The sequence below is a fragment of the Rhinatrema bivittatum genome, chromosome 2 (assembly GCF_901001135.1).
Source record: "Rhinatrema bivittatum chromosome 2, aRhiBiv1.1, whole genome shotgun sequence".
NCBI lineage: Eukaryota > Metazoa > Chordata > Amphibia > Gymnophiona > Rhinatrematidae > Rhinatrema > Rhinatrema bivittatum.
In genome coordinates, this window is record NC_042616.1 from 19820326 (window position 1) to 19839570 (window position 19245).

At 45.6% G+C, this 19245-nt stretch overlaps 1 protein-coding gene across 1 annotated transcript in view; it reads right to left on the reverse strand.

Moving 5' to 3' along the window:
* LOC115083636 overlaps positions 1-16715 on the reverse strand; it is an 83150-nt gene extending 66435 nt beyond the window's left edge. Inside the window, 1 exon segment of the mRNA XM_029587571.1 lies at positions 12231-16715. Coding sequence (XP_029443431.1) covers positions 12231-15126 — 2896 coding nt within the window. The 5' untranslated portion in view covers positions 15127-16715.
* Positions 16716-19245: the final 2530 nt, after the last annotated feature.

The following is a 19245-nucleotide window of genomic DNA, read 5'->3' on the forward strand; positions in this document are numbered from 1 at the left end:
GGACAGAGACAGGATGGAGGCGGTGCAGAGAAGGGCGACCAAAATGGTGTGGGGGTCTCCATCAAATGACTTATGAGGAGAGGTTGAAGGACCTAAATCTGTATCCCCTGGAGGAGAGGAGGTGCAGGGGAGATAGGATAACGACTTTCAGATACCTGAAAGGTTTTAATGATGCACATTCAACAAACCTTCTCCGTTGGAAAGAAAATCAGTAGAACTAGGGGTCATGAAATGAAACTCCAGGGAGGACGAATCAGAACCAACGTCAGGAAATATTTCTTCACAGAGAGGGTGGGGGATGCCTGGAAATGCCCTCCCGGAGGAGGAGGTGAAGACAAAAAATGGTGAAAGATTTCAAAGGGGCACTGGGATAAACACTGGGGCTCCCTAAAGGCTGAGGATGGAAATGAGAAAAGAGTGCATGAGGGGTAACTTGCTGGTGTGGCTGTTACTCCCCTAAACCAATAAGCCTGATACTTGTAATGTAACTGCAACATTGCTCTCTGCTTCAACGGAAAGAGATAACGGGGAATTGGACTCAGACAGAACCCAGCAAGGGCCCTGACTAACGGTTTGGGAAACTAAGTATGGGAGTAATTTGTACGGCACAGCAATTGCCACCCCCTGCTGCTACCTTTATAGGGAGACCTGTAGGGTGGAGCTGGTGCTATAATGGGCTTGCTGGGCAGACTGGATGGACCATTTGGTTCTTTTCTGCTGTCATTTCTATGTAATTTGATTTACACTTATTTTTCCAGAGCCTTGGAATATAGGCTTAGGAACAGAAGATAATTAAACTGATAAAATTAGCATACGCTGTTCTCTGCTTCTTGTTAAGCTGCTGGATGTGCTGTTCTATGTTAGTTCCTTAAACGTTTTGGGGAAAAAAATTGCTAAATACCCAGATAAGCCTTCTTTGTCTAAGGTTAGACCTGTTTTGGAGCAGGTCTAACTAACTCGGAGAAGTTATCCGTCTAAGGCTGAATATCACCCTCATGTAATGCTGCAAAGCCACCCCTAACACCCACTCAGGGTAACCCTGTGGCCTCTTGGAGGGCCCCACCAAGCACTGCCCGGCCCCCCTGCACCTGCGCACGCGTTTCTACACTGGCAACCTCCCACCCACCACCTGGGCTCCTGCTTGCATCTGAGCAAGGTCTCCCGCCCGCAAGCTATCCCCTGGTGCTATCTAGGGACACAAGGGTCACACAGTTCCTAAAAATACAATCAGAGACCAAATATACACAACACCAGGAGCGATAGTCAGGCCATGACAGGCAGAGCTAACAAACTAATAGGTTTATTAAGAAAAAGGAGGCACAGTGAACAGATAAACGTTTTAAGCTGCAAACAGAAACAAGTAAAATAACAAGGATTAAAGAGCAGAAACTAACTAAACGCTTTTCACTATGTTACCAGTGCCTGGGAAGGTCAGGAAAAGCAAGTTTGCTTACCGTAACGGTGTTTCTGTAGATAGCAGGATGAATTAGCCATGCTGTCATGGGATCTGTCAATCAGGTCTGGGAGGTGGAGCTTGTCAAAGCAGAGATCAGAGCTTTGCTCTCTGCGGCTGCGCTTGTGTTCCAGCGCAGGAAAGTAATGGAATCTCCTCAGTCTGTGATTAAGCTGAAGTGTAGTCGAAGACTCGGTGACTGCCAGGGAGGAGGGTGGGTCAGCATGGCTACTTCATCCTATCTATGGAAACACCGTTTACGGTAAGCAAACTTGCTTTTTCCCGTCGATAGCAGGGCTGAATTAGCCATGCTGTCATGGGAGTCCCAAGCTCCCGATCACGTTGTTTATGATATATATATTTGTACGCGATCTTTGACAGTGTGGCGGTCACCGTGGACATGAGGCTAGAGATTGCAGGATTGCTTGCCCTATATCTTTGCATCAGTGGCTGCCTGTTGGTCAAGGCAGTAGTGAGATGTGAAGGTATGAAGCGATGACCATGTAGCTGCCTTACAAATGTCTATGGGTTGCACATTCTTTAGGTGTGCCAATGAGGCTGCTACTGCTCTGACTTGGTGAGCCTTAGGCTCTGAATGTAGTTGTAGTTTCTGTTTGTCGTAACAGAATTTGATGCACTGCGCTATCCAGCTGGAGATGGTGCGTTTAGCCACTGGTAATCCAGGTGCTTTTGGGTTAAAGGAGACAAAGAGTTGAGAAACACGGGAGTCCGAGTTTGTCCTTTCTTTGTAGTATGCTAAAGCTCGTTTACAATCTAGTGTGTGCAGTAGTTTTTCCCTATCATTAGCATGAGTTTTAGGGAAAAAGGTGGGTAATTCCATGGTCTGATTGAGATGGAATTGAGAGACCACTTTTGGTAGGAAGGATGGGTGAGTTCGGAGAACTACCTTTTGGTGATGAAATTGTAAATATGGAGAATAATGAACCAAGGCCTGCAGTTCACTGACTCTTCGTGCCGATGTTACTGCAACCAGGAATACCACTTTCCATGTAAGGTATTTAATGTGTGCGGAGTCCATGGGTTCAAATGGGGAAAGCATGAGATGTTCCAGAACTATGTTGAGGTTCCATGGAACCGGAGGCTTAGAGATCGGAGGACAAAGGTGAGTTAACCCCTTAATGAAACGAGATAGTAAGGGGTGATTGGATATGGGAATATTGTTAACTGGTCTATGATATGCCCCTATGGCACTGAGATGAACTCGAATGGATGAGGTTGCTAGACCAGCTGTATATAGTGTATGAAGATAATCGATGAGCAACTCAGGTGAGCAGTCCAATGGTGGTACACCTTTGGAAGTGCACCAGGTATAGTAATGTTTCCATTTATAGCTATAATTTCTTCTCATTGAGGGTTTCCTGGATTCTAACAAGATAAATTGTTCCGAAGTGGAAACTCCTTGATCTGTTAAAAGGAGCCTCTCAATCTCCACGCTGTCAAGTGTAGAGATGAGTGTAGCAGGTGTAGAAGCGTCTCTTGATCTTGGCAGAGAAGATCCTGGCGATTCGGTAACCGAATTGGATCTATGATGGATAGTCAGGAGAAGGAAACTGTACCACGGTTGCCTTGGCCAGGCCGGGGCGATGAGTATCAGTTGAGCTTTGTCTGCTATGCACTTTTGAATCGTCCTTGTGATGAGCGGTATGGGAGGAAAGGCGTATAGGAGACCTGTCATCCACAGGATGAGGAAGGCATCTTGAGCGATCCTGAATTGGCTTGGTCTTATTGAGCAGAATTTTGGAACTTGAGCATTGATCTCCGTTGCAAAGAGATCTATTGTAGGCATCCCCCACTGCCTGAATATTTCTTGGGCAATTTCTGAGTTGAGTGCCCATTCATGAGGATGAAAGATGCGGCTTAGCCTGTCCTCTCTTGTATTTGCCACGCCTGGTAGATATGTTGCTTGCAGATGTATGCAATTCCGGTGAGCATGTTTGAAGATTATCAGGGTCTCTTTGCAGAGGGACTATGAACCGGACCCTCCTTGTTTGTTGATGTAAAACATTGCTACTTGATTGTCCGTGTAGACCATGACCCTGCGTCCTTTCAGGTGGTCTTGGAACACTTGTAGTGCGTTCCGAATGGCTCTGAGTTCTAATAAATTTATTTGTAGGTTTTGTTCCGAGATTGTCCATAATCCTTGTGTTTCGTAAATCTCGAGATGTGCACCCCACCCCTTGCGAGACGCATCTGTGGTTAAGACTGCGTTGTGTGGAGGGGAACTGAACTGTGCTCCCTTGGACAGGGTAGAGTTTAGGAGCCACCATGTTATATCTTTTCTCATTTTGGCGGTCAACGATAACTTCTGTGTCAATGGTTGTGAGTGTTGTTTCCATTGGCGTTTTAGACCCCATTGCAGGTGCCTCATGTGTAGCCTGGCGTTGGGAACCATGAAAATCGCCGCCCCCGCCATGTGGCCAAGGACTACTAAAACCTGTCTCGCTGAAGGTCTGCGAGTATGGTTCAAGGTATGTAGAAGGTGACGGAATTGTGATATTCTGTCTGTTGGAAGGTATGCCCTGTTGCAAGTAGTGTCCAGGCATGCTCCTATGAATTGTAACTGTTGTGTTGGTTGTAGGTGTGATTTTTGAAAATTGATCACTAATCCTAACTCCTGTAAGCATTGTATCACTCGATGGAGGTGATCGAGTAAGATATTCGGAGTTGCATTTGGTGAAAACCTTGGGTGCTGCCGAAAGTCCAAAGGGGAGAACTTTGTACTGGTAATGTTGATGTCTATAGTGAAAGCATAGGTAACGCCACGAGGATGGATGGATTGGAATGTGTGTGTACGCATCCTTCAAGTCGATGGAACACATCCAATTGTTGGTTTGAATCAGAGGAAGTATTGATTTCAACGATACCATTTTGAATTTCTCTTTGGTGAGAAATTTGTTCAACTCCCTTAGCTCTAGAATAGGATGAAGTCCACCCGATTGCTTGGGTAGGAGGAAGTATGGGGAATAAAATCCTTTTGATTGGGTCCCCGGGGAAATTTGGTGAATCGCTTGTTGTTTGCGAAGTAAAGCAATTTCGTCCCCCAATTGTGGGTGAAAGCTTTGAATCTTGAGAGTGGAAAGATGAGGTAATATGGGTTGTGTGGCAAATTGGAGTTGGTAACCGTGACGTACTATCTCCAAAACCCATTGATCGGATGTTATTTTCTCCCAGGCTGCCAGGCAAGAATGAATCCTGCCGGGTGGTGTCTGATGTTGTGGTGGTGGCTGGGTAATTAAAAAGATGGAGTTGATTTTACTGCAGTAGCTGGCTGTTGTGCCTGCTGTCTCTGATTACGTGATTTACCTCTATGTTGGCTTGAGGTATTATGTTGTGGAGGAGGACGTTGGTAAGTTGGGTAGGTCTGTGTACGAAAGGACTGGTGAGACCTGTAGGGTCTTCTGGCATATGATTGCCGTCGAGTAGGTCCGCTATAACGACGCATGGTTGAATAGTCAGGATGTGATGTTAATGATTGTACTGCCAGGGCCTCCTCCTTTAGTTTGCCCACTGTGTCCTGGAATCGTTCTCCGAACAGGTTGTCTCCTGTACATGGGAGGCTTGTTAGTTTCTCGTGCACGTAACGAACTTGTGCGTAACCATGCTAGTCTGCGGGCTGCAATGGCTGTTGCAGATGCCCTGGAAGATGTTTCATATGCCTCATAGATGGACCTCAAAAGGTGTCTGGAACACTCTTCCATATCATGAAGAGGTGGAGGTAGTTGATCCGCAGTTGAGCAAAGCATTCCTTTAGTAACTTGTATGCACTCATATAGGAATTGGACCATGTAGAATTGATGGTGCATAATCCGGGCATTCAACATTGAGTTATGTTATATTTTCCTACCAAACTCATCTAAATATTTGTTGTCTTTGACTGGTGGGTATGAGGAATGCGACTTCGTTTTCTTAAATCTTTGCATCGCCGACTCTACTACAATTGAAGTATGAGGTAATTGTGGTATAGAGTACGGTGATGTTTTCCTCATACGGAATTTTAGGTCAGTCTTTCTGGAAACCGCTGAGATTGCGTAAGGTGTTTCCCAGGATTTCTGTAAGAGTGAATGCAATATTTCTTGTGGTGGAAGAGACGTCGGTTCTCTTGGAATGACGAAAATCTTGAGAAGGCCAAAGGTTTCTTTTTTTTTTCAATTTATACTTTATTAAATTTCTCATACATTATACAATGAAAAGAAAGTAAGAATTCTAGGTTACCATATCTTCAGTTTACAAAACCAAAAAATAAAAATAAAATCTATACACATTCCCATTATTAAGTCCACATAATGGGGAGCTTACCTTTAAGAAAATAAAACAATAAATCATAATATCTTATGAAATTCAGGAGATTCATCATTTTAACCAGTTTACAATCTATCCATTTTCAGGCTAATTACAATGCCTTCAACTACCTTTATCTATAAGAAAGGTTTCTAGATGAGAAGGCTCTAAGAAAACAAACTTATTTTTTTGTAGAGTAATGATACACTTGCAAGGAATTTAAGAAAGAATGTGGCCCCTAGGGCCAACACTCTCTGTTTCATCGAAAGAAATTGTTTCCTTCTCATCTGTGTGTTCCTTGATACATCGGGGAATACTTGAACTAATTTACCACAGAACATAAAACTTTTGTTTTTAAAGTATTTTTGTAGGATCAGATTTTTATCCTGTTCTGATACAAAGGTCACTATCAAAGTTGCCCTAGTGGGAATTTCATCTTCGGAAGCCTCTAAAAAAGATGTTAAATTTGGGCTGTTAGCTACTAATACATCCATTTCACCTTCTGGGGCTAGCCCTTCTCTTCTAGAATTAGATAAATAATATATCTTTGATATAAGCACTTCAGTTGAAATACATAATATCTCTTTAACATATTTTTTAAATAACTTGCGCGGATAATAATCTTGTATAGGGAAAATTTAAAAAACGTAAGTTTTTCCTTCTCAAATTATTTTTCAACCCCTCCATGTTTTTATATATCAACAAAGAGTCTTTCACAAAGGTGGCCCCTGCAGTCTGTAATGCAGTTATCTGAGAATTCAATACAACATTTGTTGCTTCAATCTGATCTATTCTTTTTCCATGGTCATCAAGTTTCCCTTTAATTTCATTAGAGAAAACTGTAGATTGGGCCATGGACTGGGATAATCTCCTTTCCATATTTGTAATTGCCTTCCAGATATCTACGAGAGATATATTCTCTGGATCTGACACAGTCACCTCTTCCTCTACTCCTCCAGAACTGACTGCAGTCTGTTCCTGAGCTTTCTTCTCTCTATCTTCAGATGTTATTACTTCTCCCAGGGTGGGGGTATTTAAAGTATTTACCCCCACACTTCCTGAGGTACTAATGGATAACTGGCCTTGGGCAGGACTAGCAGTAGCCCCTGACGAAGGAGATAAATCTTGAGGAGCCTCTTTAGAGGTTTGACTCACCCTTCGCACTAAATGTGTGTCCATCGGACCTCTTAACTCTTTCGCCACCGGTGTTGATGTTACTAGCTTCATTTTCCGCTTTTTCCCCATTCAGAGAGAAGGGCATTTCCTCCTCAAAAGGTTTCCTCCAAGCCGCGCCCTGGCGCTGTGCTGCTCTTTAAATACACACAGCTGGTGTCAGGCACAGATGACGTCAGGCGGGGTGGGAGACAGTTCTCCCAGCTCACCAGCTCAATCCCGTTAGCCCTCATTCCCCTGCAGGTACGGCTCTCCTCAGCAAAGCTCCCGAGGCCAAAGGTTTCTGATCTAGTGTCTGTTTCTTTTTGGACCTCTAGATGTAATATTGTACCCAATTTTTCTAGAAATTTTGGGTATGTGAGGTCTTCTGGAGGAGAGTACGGCTCCTGCGGTTGCTCCTGCAGATCCGATGGAAATCCCGTAGATGATGAGGGGGATGTTTGCAGTGAAGGAGAATCCAATGATGAATCCCTTTTATAATTTGGTGAAGTGGGTCGGTTTATTATGGGAGATATGGGAGGTTCCACCAACGGTTCTCTATTAGCCTGTGTCTTACGATCGGAAGTATTGACAGAGGCAATATTAGTAATTTTGAATGACGACTGAAGAGTTTCATAAAATCCTGCTAAGGACTGGGACAAGTGATAAAAAGCCTTTTTTGTATGAGGGGGCATTATTGCACGCTCATCTGGTTCTTGTGACTCATATGCAGTAGGTTGTATTGGAGCATTTTGAGGTAGACTATGTGATATTTTATGGTCTTTCTGGTTCCTGACACATAGTATGTCCATCGAATCATCTGAAGCTGTAGAAGCATCAGAGGATGGAACTTGAATTACCTCTCTATTGGAGAAGGTGTGTGAAAATGGTATATAAGATGATTTCGAAGTCGAAGGGCTTACTTCCCATGTTGCAGTCCTCTTTGCTGACTTTTTGTGGTGGGACTGCTGAAAGTGCTTATGATAATAGTGTGACGATGAGTCTATATGACTCCTAAGTGGAGACGGTGATAGTTTCCTACGTTTTATTTGAAATTCCGTCGAAGCAGCTCTCGAAGAGAGGGAAGTACCCGAACGAGGTGGGGTTATCGATGGAGAGGTAGAAGAAGACCTTTGTGAGGTTCTGTCTTCATTTCAACTTATATATCCCAGAAAATGGGTATTCTGGTGACTTGTGCGCTGATTTAGAGTTATGCACGGATCTTTCTGTGTCTGTGCGCGCAAATTCCATCGGCGCTGTCTCCCACGCTGTGCGCCTAGAGATCTCCGGTGCCGGGCGCACAAGTTTCGTCCGCGCCGTGCACACAGATGTTGGTGCCAGGCGCATAATTGTCTTTGGCGCCATGCGCGCAAGAGACTTCGGCGCTGTGCGCGCACATTTCCCTTTCAGTGCGCGCAGAAATCTTCTGCGCCATGCGTTCAGAGTATTTCGGCACCCTGCGCGCAGGGTTCTTCGGCGCCATGTGCACAGAACTTGTGTGCGCAGATCTTTCATCCGGCGCAGAAATGCTATGCACCGAGTGTGGTGTGCGCATAGGGCAGGATAGGCGCAGAGGTTGTAGGAGTCGATGTCTCTGGTGCCATCGTGACAGGCGCTGGCGATCCAGGCTCTATGGGTTTTGGCAGACCTGATGGCCTTTGTCGACTATCTATGTCCTTACCTCCAAGATTGGAGGGTTTAGGATCACACGAGGATGCCCTCTTTTCGAGGGAGCCGGTAGATTCGCCGGGCCAGGCGACAAATGAGCCTCCGATGGCTCCGGTGAGGCAAAAAGTTCTTGAAGCTGGTAGGCCCACTGTTTCAACACCCTGGTCGACATCCGTGAACAAAACTCACAATCTTCCTGATTGTGATCGGTTCCTAGGCATCGGTAACATCGGTCATGGCCATCAGTGACCGACATTACCTTGCCGCATCCGCAGGGTTTAAATCCCGATTTTGACATTTTTCTATTTTTTTTTTTTACTGAGGAGAAGAACAGCTCCATGTGCGATCCCGCGTGCGGAAAGAACAGACTGAGGAGATTCCGTTACTTTCCTGCGCGGGAACACACGCGCAGCCGCAGAGAACAAAGCTCTGATCTCTGCTTTGACAAGCTCCGCCTCCCGGACCTGATTGACAAGATCCCATGACAGCATGGCTAATTCAGCCCTGCTATTGACAGGAAAAAGGCTGAGCACAGGAGCTGAACAAGGCCTCAACGCAGAGGTCTGCTCCTCTGCACTCCCTGCCCAGACTGGCGAGCTCCAGAACCAGGGGAGCCAGGTTTTCATGAAGAACAAGAGCTATGTTCCAAAAAAAAAAAAAAATAAGAGACAAGCCCAAAACACCTGAGATTAAAACTGCTTTTATTAGAAGGTATTTATACACAGACAACACTTTAAAATAATTTTGTGATTGTAATGGAGGAAACACAGTGGCTTGCAATAATATTTAACCCCCTAAAATGTCCAAATTGTTGTGGATTACCTGACATTACACAGATTGTCCCAGAAAGAGGGGCTGATGCAAAAAAAAAAAAAAAAGCACAATTAAAAAAAAATTACAATATAGCATTGCTCCTGCAAGGGAGGGGGCCCTGCTATATTGTAATTAGGGGGTTGCGTTAGCAAGGAGGCGCTAGGGTCACCAGCGTTCTGCCAGTTATGAACACCGATGGCGATAATTGCATTTGCATGGATTAGCGCCTATTTAACCCGCGTCTGACTGCGGGTTATTCAGTGCGCTCGGCCCCAGAATGTGCTAGAAGTAAAATCTTCAAACTCACACTTCCTTCTTCTGTAATGGCTTCTATCCCGCCACCCTCCCATGCAGGCCAGTTGTATGGCTGAGGGGTGCACCCCCCACCCCTGTCTCAGCCACTGAGCTCTGCAGCTCCTTCAAAGGGGAAAATAAAAACAGCCCCTCACACTGATCCCCACCACTCGTTCTCCTCCCCCCCAGCACATGTCTGGCTCCCACACCCTTATTCTCTCCTTCCTCCCCCTCCAGGTCCCTCTTCTTTGTGTTGTTGCCAGTTGAGAGCTTCACTCCCTTCAGCCTTCAAAACTGCCCTGCTGCATAAAATCTTCCTCAACGCTGTTGCTTGCCATCAGTGCCTGCCCATGTGCTCCTCTGACATGACCAGGCCGCAGCAGCAGCCAATCACAGGAACAGCTGGGCTCAAGTCCCACCCACCAAGTCCAAAAAATCAACAATTGACAGAAAAAACGCCCAATAATAAGGAAGCCGCAAATAGAAAAAAAAAATAAGGCAGGTTGGCTTCCCTGTCCAGAACCCTCAGAGCAAGTTCTGTCTCCAGGGCCAATCAGGAAACACAGTGGGGTAGATTTTTTTAAAAAGTACGCTGGATTTTATAAGATACGCGCATAGCCGCGCGTATCCTCTAAAATCCTGGATCGGCGCGCACGCAAGGCTGCCAATTTTGGGCAGCCTGCGTGCGCGCCTCGGAGGGAACTTCCTTTCGCCCTCCCCTCACCTTCCCCTCCCTTCCCCTACCTAACCCACCCCCCCGGCCTTATCTAAACCCCCCCTTACCTTTCTCCCTAGATTTACGCCTGCGAGAAGCAGACTGCTGGTGCGCCGTTCTCCGACCCGGGGGCTGGTCCGGAGGCCTGGACCACGCCCCCGGGCCGGCGTCACGCCCCCGAAACGCCATGTCCTGCCCCCAAAACGCCCCCGACACGCCCCCTTCGAAAAACCCCGGGACTTGCGCGCGCCTGCGCGCGAGGGCCTTGCACGCGTAAATCCGGGTGGATTTACACGAGCAGGGCTTTTAAAATCCGCCCGAGTATTAACAGTGGGCTTTCTGGCCAATGGCACGGCAGGGTGTTCCAGTGTTACATGTACCCAGGGCTGAAACATATAGAAACATAGAAGTGATGGCAGAAGAAGACCAAACGGCCCATCCAGTCTGCCCAGCAAGCTTTCAGACCTAATTGTTTCCATACTTATCTGTTACTCTGACCGCTGAAGTCATGGCCCTTATTGGTAACTTTTTGGTTCCAATTCCCTTCCACCCCCACCATTGATGTAGAGAGCAGTGCTGGAGCTGCATCTAAGTGAAGTATCTAGCTAATTGGTTTGGGGTAGTAACCGCCGTAATAAGCAAGCTACTCCCACGCTCGCTCACCCTAACTGTGCAATTCAGTCCTTGTTGGTTGTCCGAATATAAATCCTCTTTTCTTCATTCCCCCCTGCTGTTGAAGCAGTGAACTGCGCTGGATATGTATTCCAATTGAAGTATCAGGCTTAATTGATTCGGGGTAGTAACCGCCTTAATAAGCAAGCTACACCCCTGCTTATTTGTTTACCCAGACTATGTATTTCATTCCTTGTTGGTTGTTGTCTGAATATAAATTGTCTTTTCTTCATTCTCCATTCTCCCTGCCGGTGAAGCAGAGAGCTATGCTGGATATGCATTGAAAGTGAAGTATCAGGCTTATTTGGTTTGGGGTAGTAACCACCGTAACAAGCAAGCTACTCCCCTGCTTTTTTGAGGATGCAAATCCTTTTTTCCACATTTCCTCTTGCCGTTGAAGCATAGAACAATGTTGGAGTCGCATTAACTGTGTGTATGTTTATTGAATAAGGATATTAATCTCCAGTAGCTGTCATTCCCACAAACAAGCCACCCCCGAGCCTCTTCTCTTCATTCACATCCTCTAGACTTTATGGATCCACAGTGTTTATCCCACACCCCTTTGAAATCCTTCACAGTTTTGGTCTTCACCACTTCCTCCGGAAGGGTGTTCCAGGCATCCACCACCCTCTCCGTAAAGAAATACTTCCTGACATTGGTTCTGAGTCTTCCTCCCTGGAGTTTTAAATCGTGACCCCTGGTTCTGCTGATTTTTTTGCAACGGAAGTTTGTCGTTGTCTTTGGATCATTAAAACCTTTCAAGTATCTGAAACTTTGAATCATATCACCCCTGCTCCTCTTTTCTTCCAGGGTGTACATATTTAGATTCTTCATCTCTCCTCATAAGTCATTCGATGAAGACCCTCCACCTTTTTGGTCTCTGGACCGCCTCCATCTTGTCTTTGTCCCTTCGGAGATACGATCTCCAGAACTGAACACAGTACTCCAGGTGAGGCCTCACCAAGGACCTGTATAAGAGGATTATCACTTCCCTTTTCTTACTCGATATTCCTCTCTATATGCATCAGGGGATGTGATTGCTGATCAAGCCACCTTCAGTCAGGGAAGCATCCAAAGCCTCTGCTTGAACTACAGTGCAGTGGTCAAACATTACCTGCAAGCCAGTATGGATTTTCAGATGCTGAATGAGAGATGACGTCTGACTAAAGCTTTTACCACATTCAGGACATTTAAATGGTTTTTCTCCAGTATGGATTTTCAGATGCTGAATGAGAGATGACGTCTGACTAAAGCTTTTACCACATTCAGGACATTTAAATGGTTTTTCTCCAGTATGGATTTTCTGATGCCCTCTGAGACATTTCTTGTCACTGAAGCTTTTACCACATTCAGTACATTTAAATGGTTTTTCTCCAGTATGGATCTTCTGATGCCGTCTGAGACATTTCTTGTCACTGAAGCTTTTACCACATTCAGTACATTTAAATGGTTTTTCTCCAGTATGGATCTTCTGATGCCCTCTGAGACATTTCTTGTCACTGAAGCTTTTACCACATTCAGTACATTTAAATGGTTTTTCTCCAGTATGGATCTTCTGATGCCGTCTGAGACATTTCTTGTCACTGAAGCTTTTACCACATTCAGTACATTTAAATGGTTTTTCTCCAGTATGGATTTTCAGATGCTGAATGAGAGACGACGTCCGACTAAAGCTTTTACCACATTCAGGACATTTAAATGGTTTTTCTCCAGTATGGATTTTCAGATGCTGCATGACAGTCGACATCAGACTAAAGCTTTTACCACATTCAGTACATTTAAATGGTTTTTCTCCAGTATGGATTTTCTGATGCTGTCTGAGACGGTCTTTCTTACTGAAGCTTTTACCACATTCAGTACATTGAAATGGTTTTTCTCCAGTATGGATTTTCTGATGCTGCATTAGAGATGACTTCTGACTAAAGCTTTTACCACATTCAGGACATTTAAATGGTTTTTCTCCAGTATGGATTTTCAGATGCTGAATGAGAGTTGACGTCTGACTAAAGTTTTTACCACATTCAGTACATTTAAATCGTTTTTCACCAGTATGGATTTTCTGATGCTGCATGACAGACGACATCAGACTAAAGCTTTTACCACATTCAGTACATTTAAATGGTTTTTCTCCAATATGGATTTTCTGATGCCGTCTGAGACCGTCTTTCTTACTGAAGCTTTTACCACATTCAGTACATTGAAATGGTTTTTCTCCAGTATGGATTTTCTGATGCTGCATTAGATTTGACTTCCGACTAAAGCTTTTACCACATTCAGGACATTTAAATGGTTTTTCTCCAGTATGGATTTTCAGATGCTGAATGAGAGTTGACGTCTGACTAAAGTTTTTACCACATTCAGTACATTTAAATCGTTTTTCTCCAATATGGATTTTCTGATGCCTTCTGAGACCGTCTTTGTCACTGAAGCTTTTACCACATTCAGTACATTGAAATGGTTTTTCTCCAGTATGGATCTTCTGATGCCGTCTGAGATATTTCTTGTCACTGAAGCTTTTATCACATTCAGTACATTTAAATGGTTTTTCTCCAGTATGGATTTTCTGATGCTGCATTAGAGATGACTTCCGACTAAAGCTTTTACCACATTCAGGACATTTAAATGGTTTTTCTCCAGTATGGATTTTCAGATGCTGAATGAGAGTTGACCTCTGACTAAAGTTTTTACCACATTCAGGACATTTAAATGGTTTTTCTCCAGTATGGATTTTCAGATGCTGAATGAGAGTTGACTTCTGACTAAAGTTTTTACCACATTCAGGACATTTAAATGGTTTTTCTCCAGTATGGATTTTCAGATGCCGTCTGAGAGATTTCTTGTCACTGAAGCTTTTACCACATTCAGTACATTTAAATGGTTTTTCACCAGTATGGATTTTCTGATGCAATATGAGAGATGTCTTCTGACGGAATCTTTTACCACATTTAGTACAGTTAAAGGGTTTTTCTCCGGTGTGGAATCTCTGGTGGATTATGAGTTTGCACTTCTTATTGAAGCTTTTATCACACTCAGTGCATATAAACTGACTTTTTACTTTGGGGATTTTCTTCTGTTCTGAGTTAACTGCCTTCCCACAGAAGCTTTTTTCAGACTGAATACAAGACAACAGTCTCTCACCAGTAAGATGTTTTGTGACTCCTGAAATAACTTCCTCTTCACATAAACCTTTATTGCATTCATTACTTGAAAATGCTCTCTCTCCTGCTTGGAATTTTTGTTGTCTTTTGAAGTTTCCTTTCTGATTGAAGTTTCTGTCACCATCAGTACTAATGAATAATAATTCTCTCTGTATTGCCTGGTTTATTATTAGGTCTTGCATTTGAATGATGTTTTTTCCACTTTCAGAACATGAAAATGTTCTCCCTTCGGTCTCCATTTTCTGATGTAATAAAGAGAACTCAGAACTGTAAGATTCCCCATCTTGAGAGCAATGAGAGGGTATCTTACCTGTGTGTGTACCTTGGTGTATTACTAAGGATTCCCTGCAAGAAAAGGTTTTCTTGCATTCGATACAAGTGAAAGTGCTCCCTTCAGTGAGGATTCTCTGATATAAGTTCAGGGTTAACTTCTGTTTGCAAGGAAAAGGTCTCGCTCCTGGGTGACTCCTCTGGTGCAACACAAAATGACATTTTCTATTAAAGTTTTTCCCACAGGTGACACAGTGAAAGGATTTCTTCCATTCCTCCTCTTTCTGTTGGAAGGCAGAAGTCATTTGATCACTGTTATTACTCTGGAAGGGATTCTCTCTTCTCAGGTGTCCCTGGTACTCATGGATGTCTGTGAACTCCCTGTCACTTCTCTCACAAGCAGTGACTCCATCAAGTGACTCTCCTGCAGAGTCTTGCTCCTTCGTCTCTGATTCCTGCTGTCTTTGGCTAATGTCTCCCCCCTCAGTCCTCTGGGCAAGATTCTCACAGACATTTCCTGATGGTCTTGGTGTAAGTGCTAATACTATAGGGTGTTCTTCTCGATTCTCCTCCCTCTTTACTTCCTGTATGACCTCATTGTCTGCTGGATACAAAATGAAGGAATTAATCATGTGTAAGTAACAATGGCATGGAAAGCTACCAATAACCTGAAATGAGATGTTTAGAAAGATCACATAATGAATGCATATTAAAGAATTCTGTAGCTTAGCAGAAACTTTATGTGATGGCTATGAAAACCTCTCTATGATGTCTCTATAGAAATATTCAGAGAAGTTAAGAAAATCAGTGGGTTCTCTTTACCATACTGTGTAGGATGCAGAAATAAAGCTGATGTAATTCAAGAACTTGGGAGATGAGACAGGTCCCTCCTTTAGGATTCCTGTAGGTCTGGTTCCTCTGGGCTTATCTACTATTCATTTAATAACAATTAAAATCTGCTTATAGCAGATCTGCCAAACTAAACATTATAATAACAAATTAAAATAATAATAATCATGGACCATTAAACTTCAGAGATCTAAACGAGTTAAAATTTAGAATTTAATCCACTGCTGGAGCAGCAACCAAAGTAATTCACGCAGCAGTAGAGTCACATGATCCCAAGGAAAGCTTCTTATAACTAAACGGGCCCAGGAAGTTTGGAGCGTTTTCAAGGCTCGCAGGCTAGAGTGAAGCAGACCATTACATAATCTGCTGTACATCCAGATTGCCTCTCCCAGCTCTCACAGAGGATTCAGAAACCCAGGAATAAATTGGTTACAATGGGCTCTGGTAGAACAAGACCTGTAACTCTGAGACACCCAATTTCCCCAACTTTGTATATCCTGTATATCCACCCCACTACTCCCACCCAGAAGTCAAACATCCAGGATTCAAAAACCCAGGAAGGTGAAATTACTACTCAGCTGATAATTTTCTTTCCTCTAGGATAGGCAAGCCAGTCCACATAAGTGGGTTATGCACACCTACCAGCAGATGGAGACAGAAACCAACTGACTCGCTGATGTGACCCTCATATAGCCCTGTACTGACATCAGTATGCCAGTATTCTGCAAAAGTCAACTGTGACAACTAATTAACACTAGAACTGTTAAGTCCGGAGATAAAAACACTTCCTCCCCTAATCATTCACGTCCTTTTTTTTCTTCCAGTGGGCAACGCACTGGACTCAGACGAGAAGGAAATGCAGAAGCCACAACAGACAAAGAAGGCAAATACTTACAAGGCCCTTAGACGACCTGAAGATCTGCATCGGCCTATGAATTCTACTTCCAATAATGTCCCTGAGAAAGGACAAATAGAAAAAATCAGTACAGGCAGCTCAGGGTAGGATTGTGGATTGGCCTGCCTCTCAGAGAGGAAAGGAAATTATCAGGTAAGTACTAATTTCACCTTCCTCTTCATCCAGGCAGTCCAGTCCACACAAGAGGAATGTACCAAAGCTACTTCCTCGTAAGGGAGGAGGCTGCTCTGGCAAAAGATGCAACTTCTCGAACCCCAACAACCATACAATAATGCCTGGAGAAGGGATATAACCAAGACAACGTCACTGCTAGGCAAATCTCCAACAAAGAAAGAAACTATTACTCTGCCCAAGATACCAGTAGCAAATGTAATCCACTTTGAAGTGCTGAAAGAAGTGCGAAAAGCAGAATATAAATCTAAATAAATTGGAGAAATTACTTAACTGACAATTTTGTTTTCCTTAGTGTAGACAGATGGACTCAGGACAAACGGGTAGAGTGTACTCCTGATAGCAGTTGGAGACGGATCAGATTTCAATCTGACGTCTGCCCTAGTACATATACCCCTGCAGGAAGTGCAGATCCTCAGTATTTTCCGTCTCCATAGCAGTTAGGGACTCTATGCACGCTAGCACAGCGTTAGAGTAAATTTTACCAAAGAAATCCAAATTAAGAAGAAATCTTACCTCTACAGACGAGCCCCGCTCTCCTGCAGTGACACCCATTGGGTCCCTCCCCCAGTTGAGATTCCCGAGGTGATTTCCACGATCCCTCGGAGGTGAGCCTCGGTCCAGCGGCCGACCCTCGGCGGGGACCTAGCCCCCGACATCGGGTGAGGCTGAGGGGCAGCGGGTGCAACCTTGAGCGCAGCGGTGAAGGTATTTCCCTCTCCCCCCGCAGCCGGAGACCGCCCGGAACGAAACCAGGAAGCGCCGAGACAAGGTAAGGTAGAAATCTATTTAAAAGTCTCCGGTCTCCGAAGCTCGAGGAGACACACAGGTCGCCAGCCGAGACCAGTGCCACCGGGTTGATCGGTCCTAGCAGGGCTAGACCCCGGTCAGATCCGAGGGTCCTCCCACGTGGAGAGACCCTCCGAGGTGGTCGCCATATTGTCCGTGTGGTAGCAGTCACCATTTTGGCCCTGTTTGCAGCCCTGTCCGCCATCTCGATCCGTGCGCACTGAGGCGAGCCGCGCGCTCAAATACCCTGAGCACACAAGCGAAGCGCATAACCACGCGCTCACTGTGCCGGGCGCATAATATCGACCCGTGTGCGCACATCGCCCTGCACACATGCACCAAACCTACGCGCGCAACTTCGACGCACACCGGTGCGCACATCTGTATTGTACGCACACAAACCATGGCACCACCAGAAAATAAGCTCAAAGCTCAGGGCCTTTGCCCCACACGCCACATTAGAGCCGCACAGCATGAGGCGGCCATGGCCCTGTGTATACAGTGCGAAGAGCCCTTAGGGGACCCAACTCATGGCCCTCCCCAGCCGGTACCGGACCCCAGCCTCTCAAGGGATATGCAGGACCGAGCATCTCCTGGGTAGAATTCTTCAAAGGTCTGCATACCTTCGTCCACATGCAACCAGGGCCTCCTACAGTGCGGTCACAGGCCCCCACCCGAGGACCTCAACATGGCAGGACCCTCTATGCCCAGAGAAGTGATCCCTCCGCCCAGAAGCCCCACCTTCGGGGACACAGACATCTCAGATGAGGAGTCAGAACCCCTGGAGGAAGGGGAACTCCCTCCGGGGACAGAACCCCATCGAACCATGAGACCCTTCTTCACCAAGGACGAGCTTCCAGACCTGGTCACACACAGCTTAAAAGAGCTTGCCATCCCGGGCACAAGTGCCTCGGGGGAACCTAAGATGAACCCACTTTTGGAGGGACTTCGTCAGATCTCCCGCCATTTCCCACTATTACCAGCCATCCAGCAACTAACTGACCTGGAATGGGAGGCCCCAGAAACCACATTCAAAGGAGGCCGGGCTCTGGCAGCCATGTACCCACTGGACCCTGCCGCCAAAGATCTCCTGGCATGTCCGAAAGTGGATGCCATGGTCTGCGCGGTCTCGAAGCGCACTACTATCCCGGTGGAGGGAGGAGCAGCACTCAAGGATGCTCAAGACAGACGTCTGGAGTCCATCCTCAAACAGTCCTTTGACTTCTCCGTTATGTCTTTACAGATCGCGGCCTGCTGTGCCGTGGTGACATGCGCCTGCTTAGCACAGACCAGGAACACGCCCAGGGAAGCCCTGGAACCAACTGTATCATTCCTCGTGGACGCCGCTTCAGATCTGGTACACACAGTAGTCAGAGGAGTCTCATCCGCCGTGGCAGACAGAAGACAAATCTGGCTCCGAAACTGGTCTGCCGATGCATCCTCCAAAACGAGACTCACAAGGATGCCTTTCAAGGGAACACTCCTGTTCGGAAGCGAACTAGAGAAACTAGCCAACAAGTGGGGCGAGTCCCCACTGCCGCGGCTACCGGAGGACAGGAATAAGAGAAAGCAAATGTTGCTTACCTGTAGCAGGTATTCTCACAGGACAGCAGGATGTTAGTCCTCACATATGGGTGACATCATCAGGATGGAGCCCAATCACGGAAAACTTCTGTCAAAGTTTCCAGAACTTTGACTGGCCCCTACTGGGCATGCCGAGCATGTCACTAACCCTGCAGCCAGCAGGGGTCCCCCTTCCTTCTTATTTGAAAGCTACAGGCAGTGCCGAAAAATAAAACAATAAACATTACGAATCCAACACCGCGGGGCGGCGGGCAGGTTTCGTGAGGACTAACATCCTGCTGTCCTGTGAGAACACCTGTTACAGGTAAGCAACATTTGCTTTCTCACAGGACAAGCAGGATGGTAGTCCTCACATATGGATGAGTACCGAGCTGAGGATGTTCGAGCATGCACCAAATGTACCCAACGGCGTGCAACAGGCACAACTGGGGTGGAATTTGGT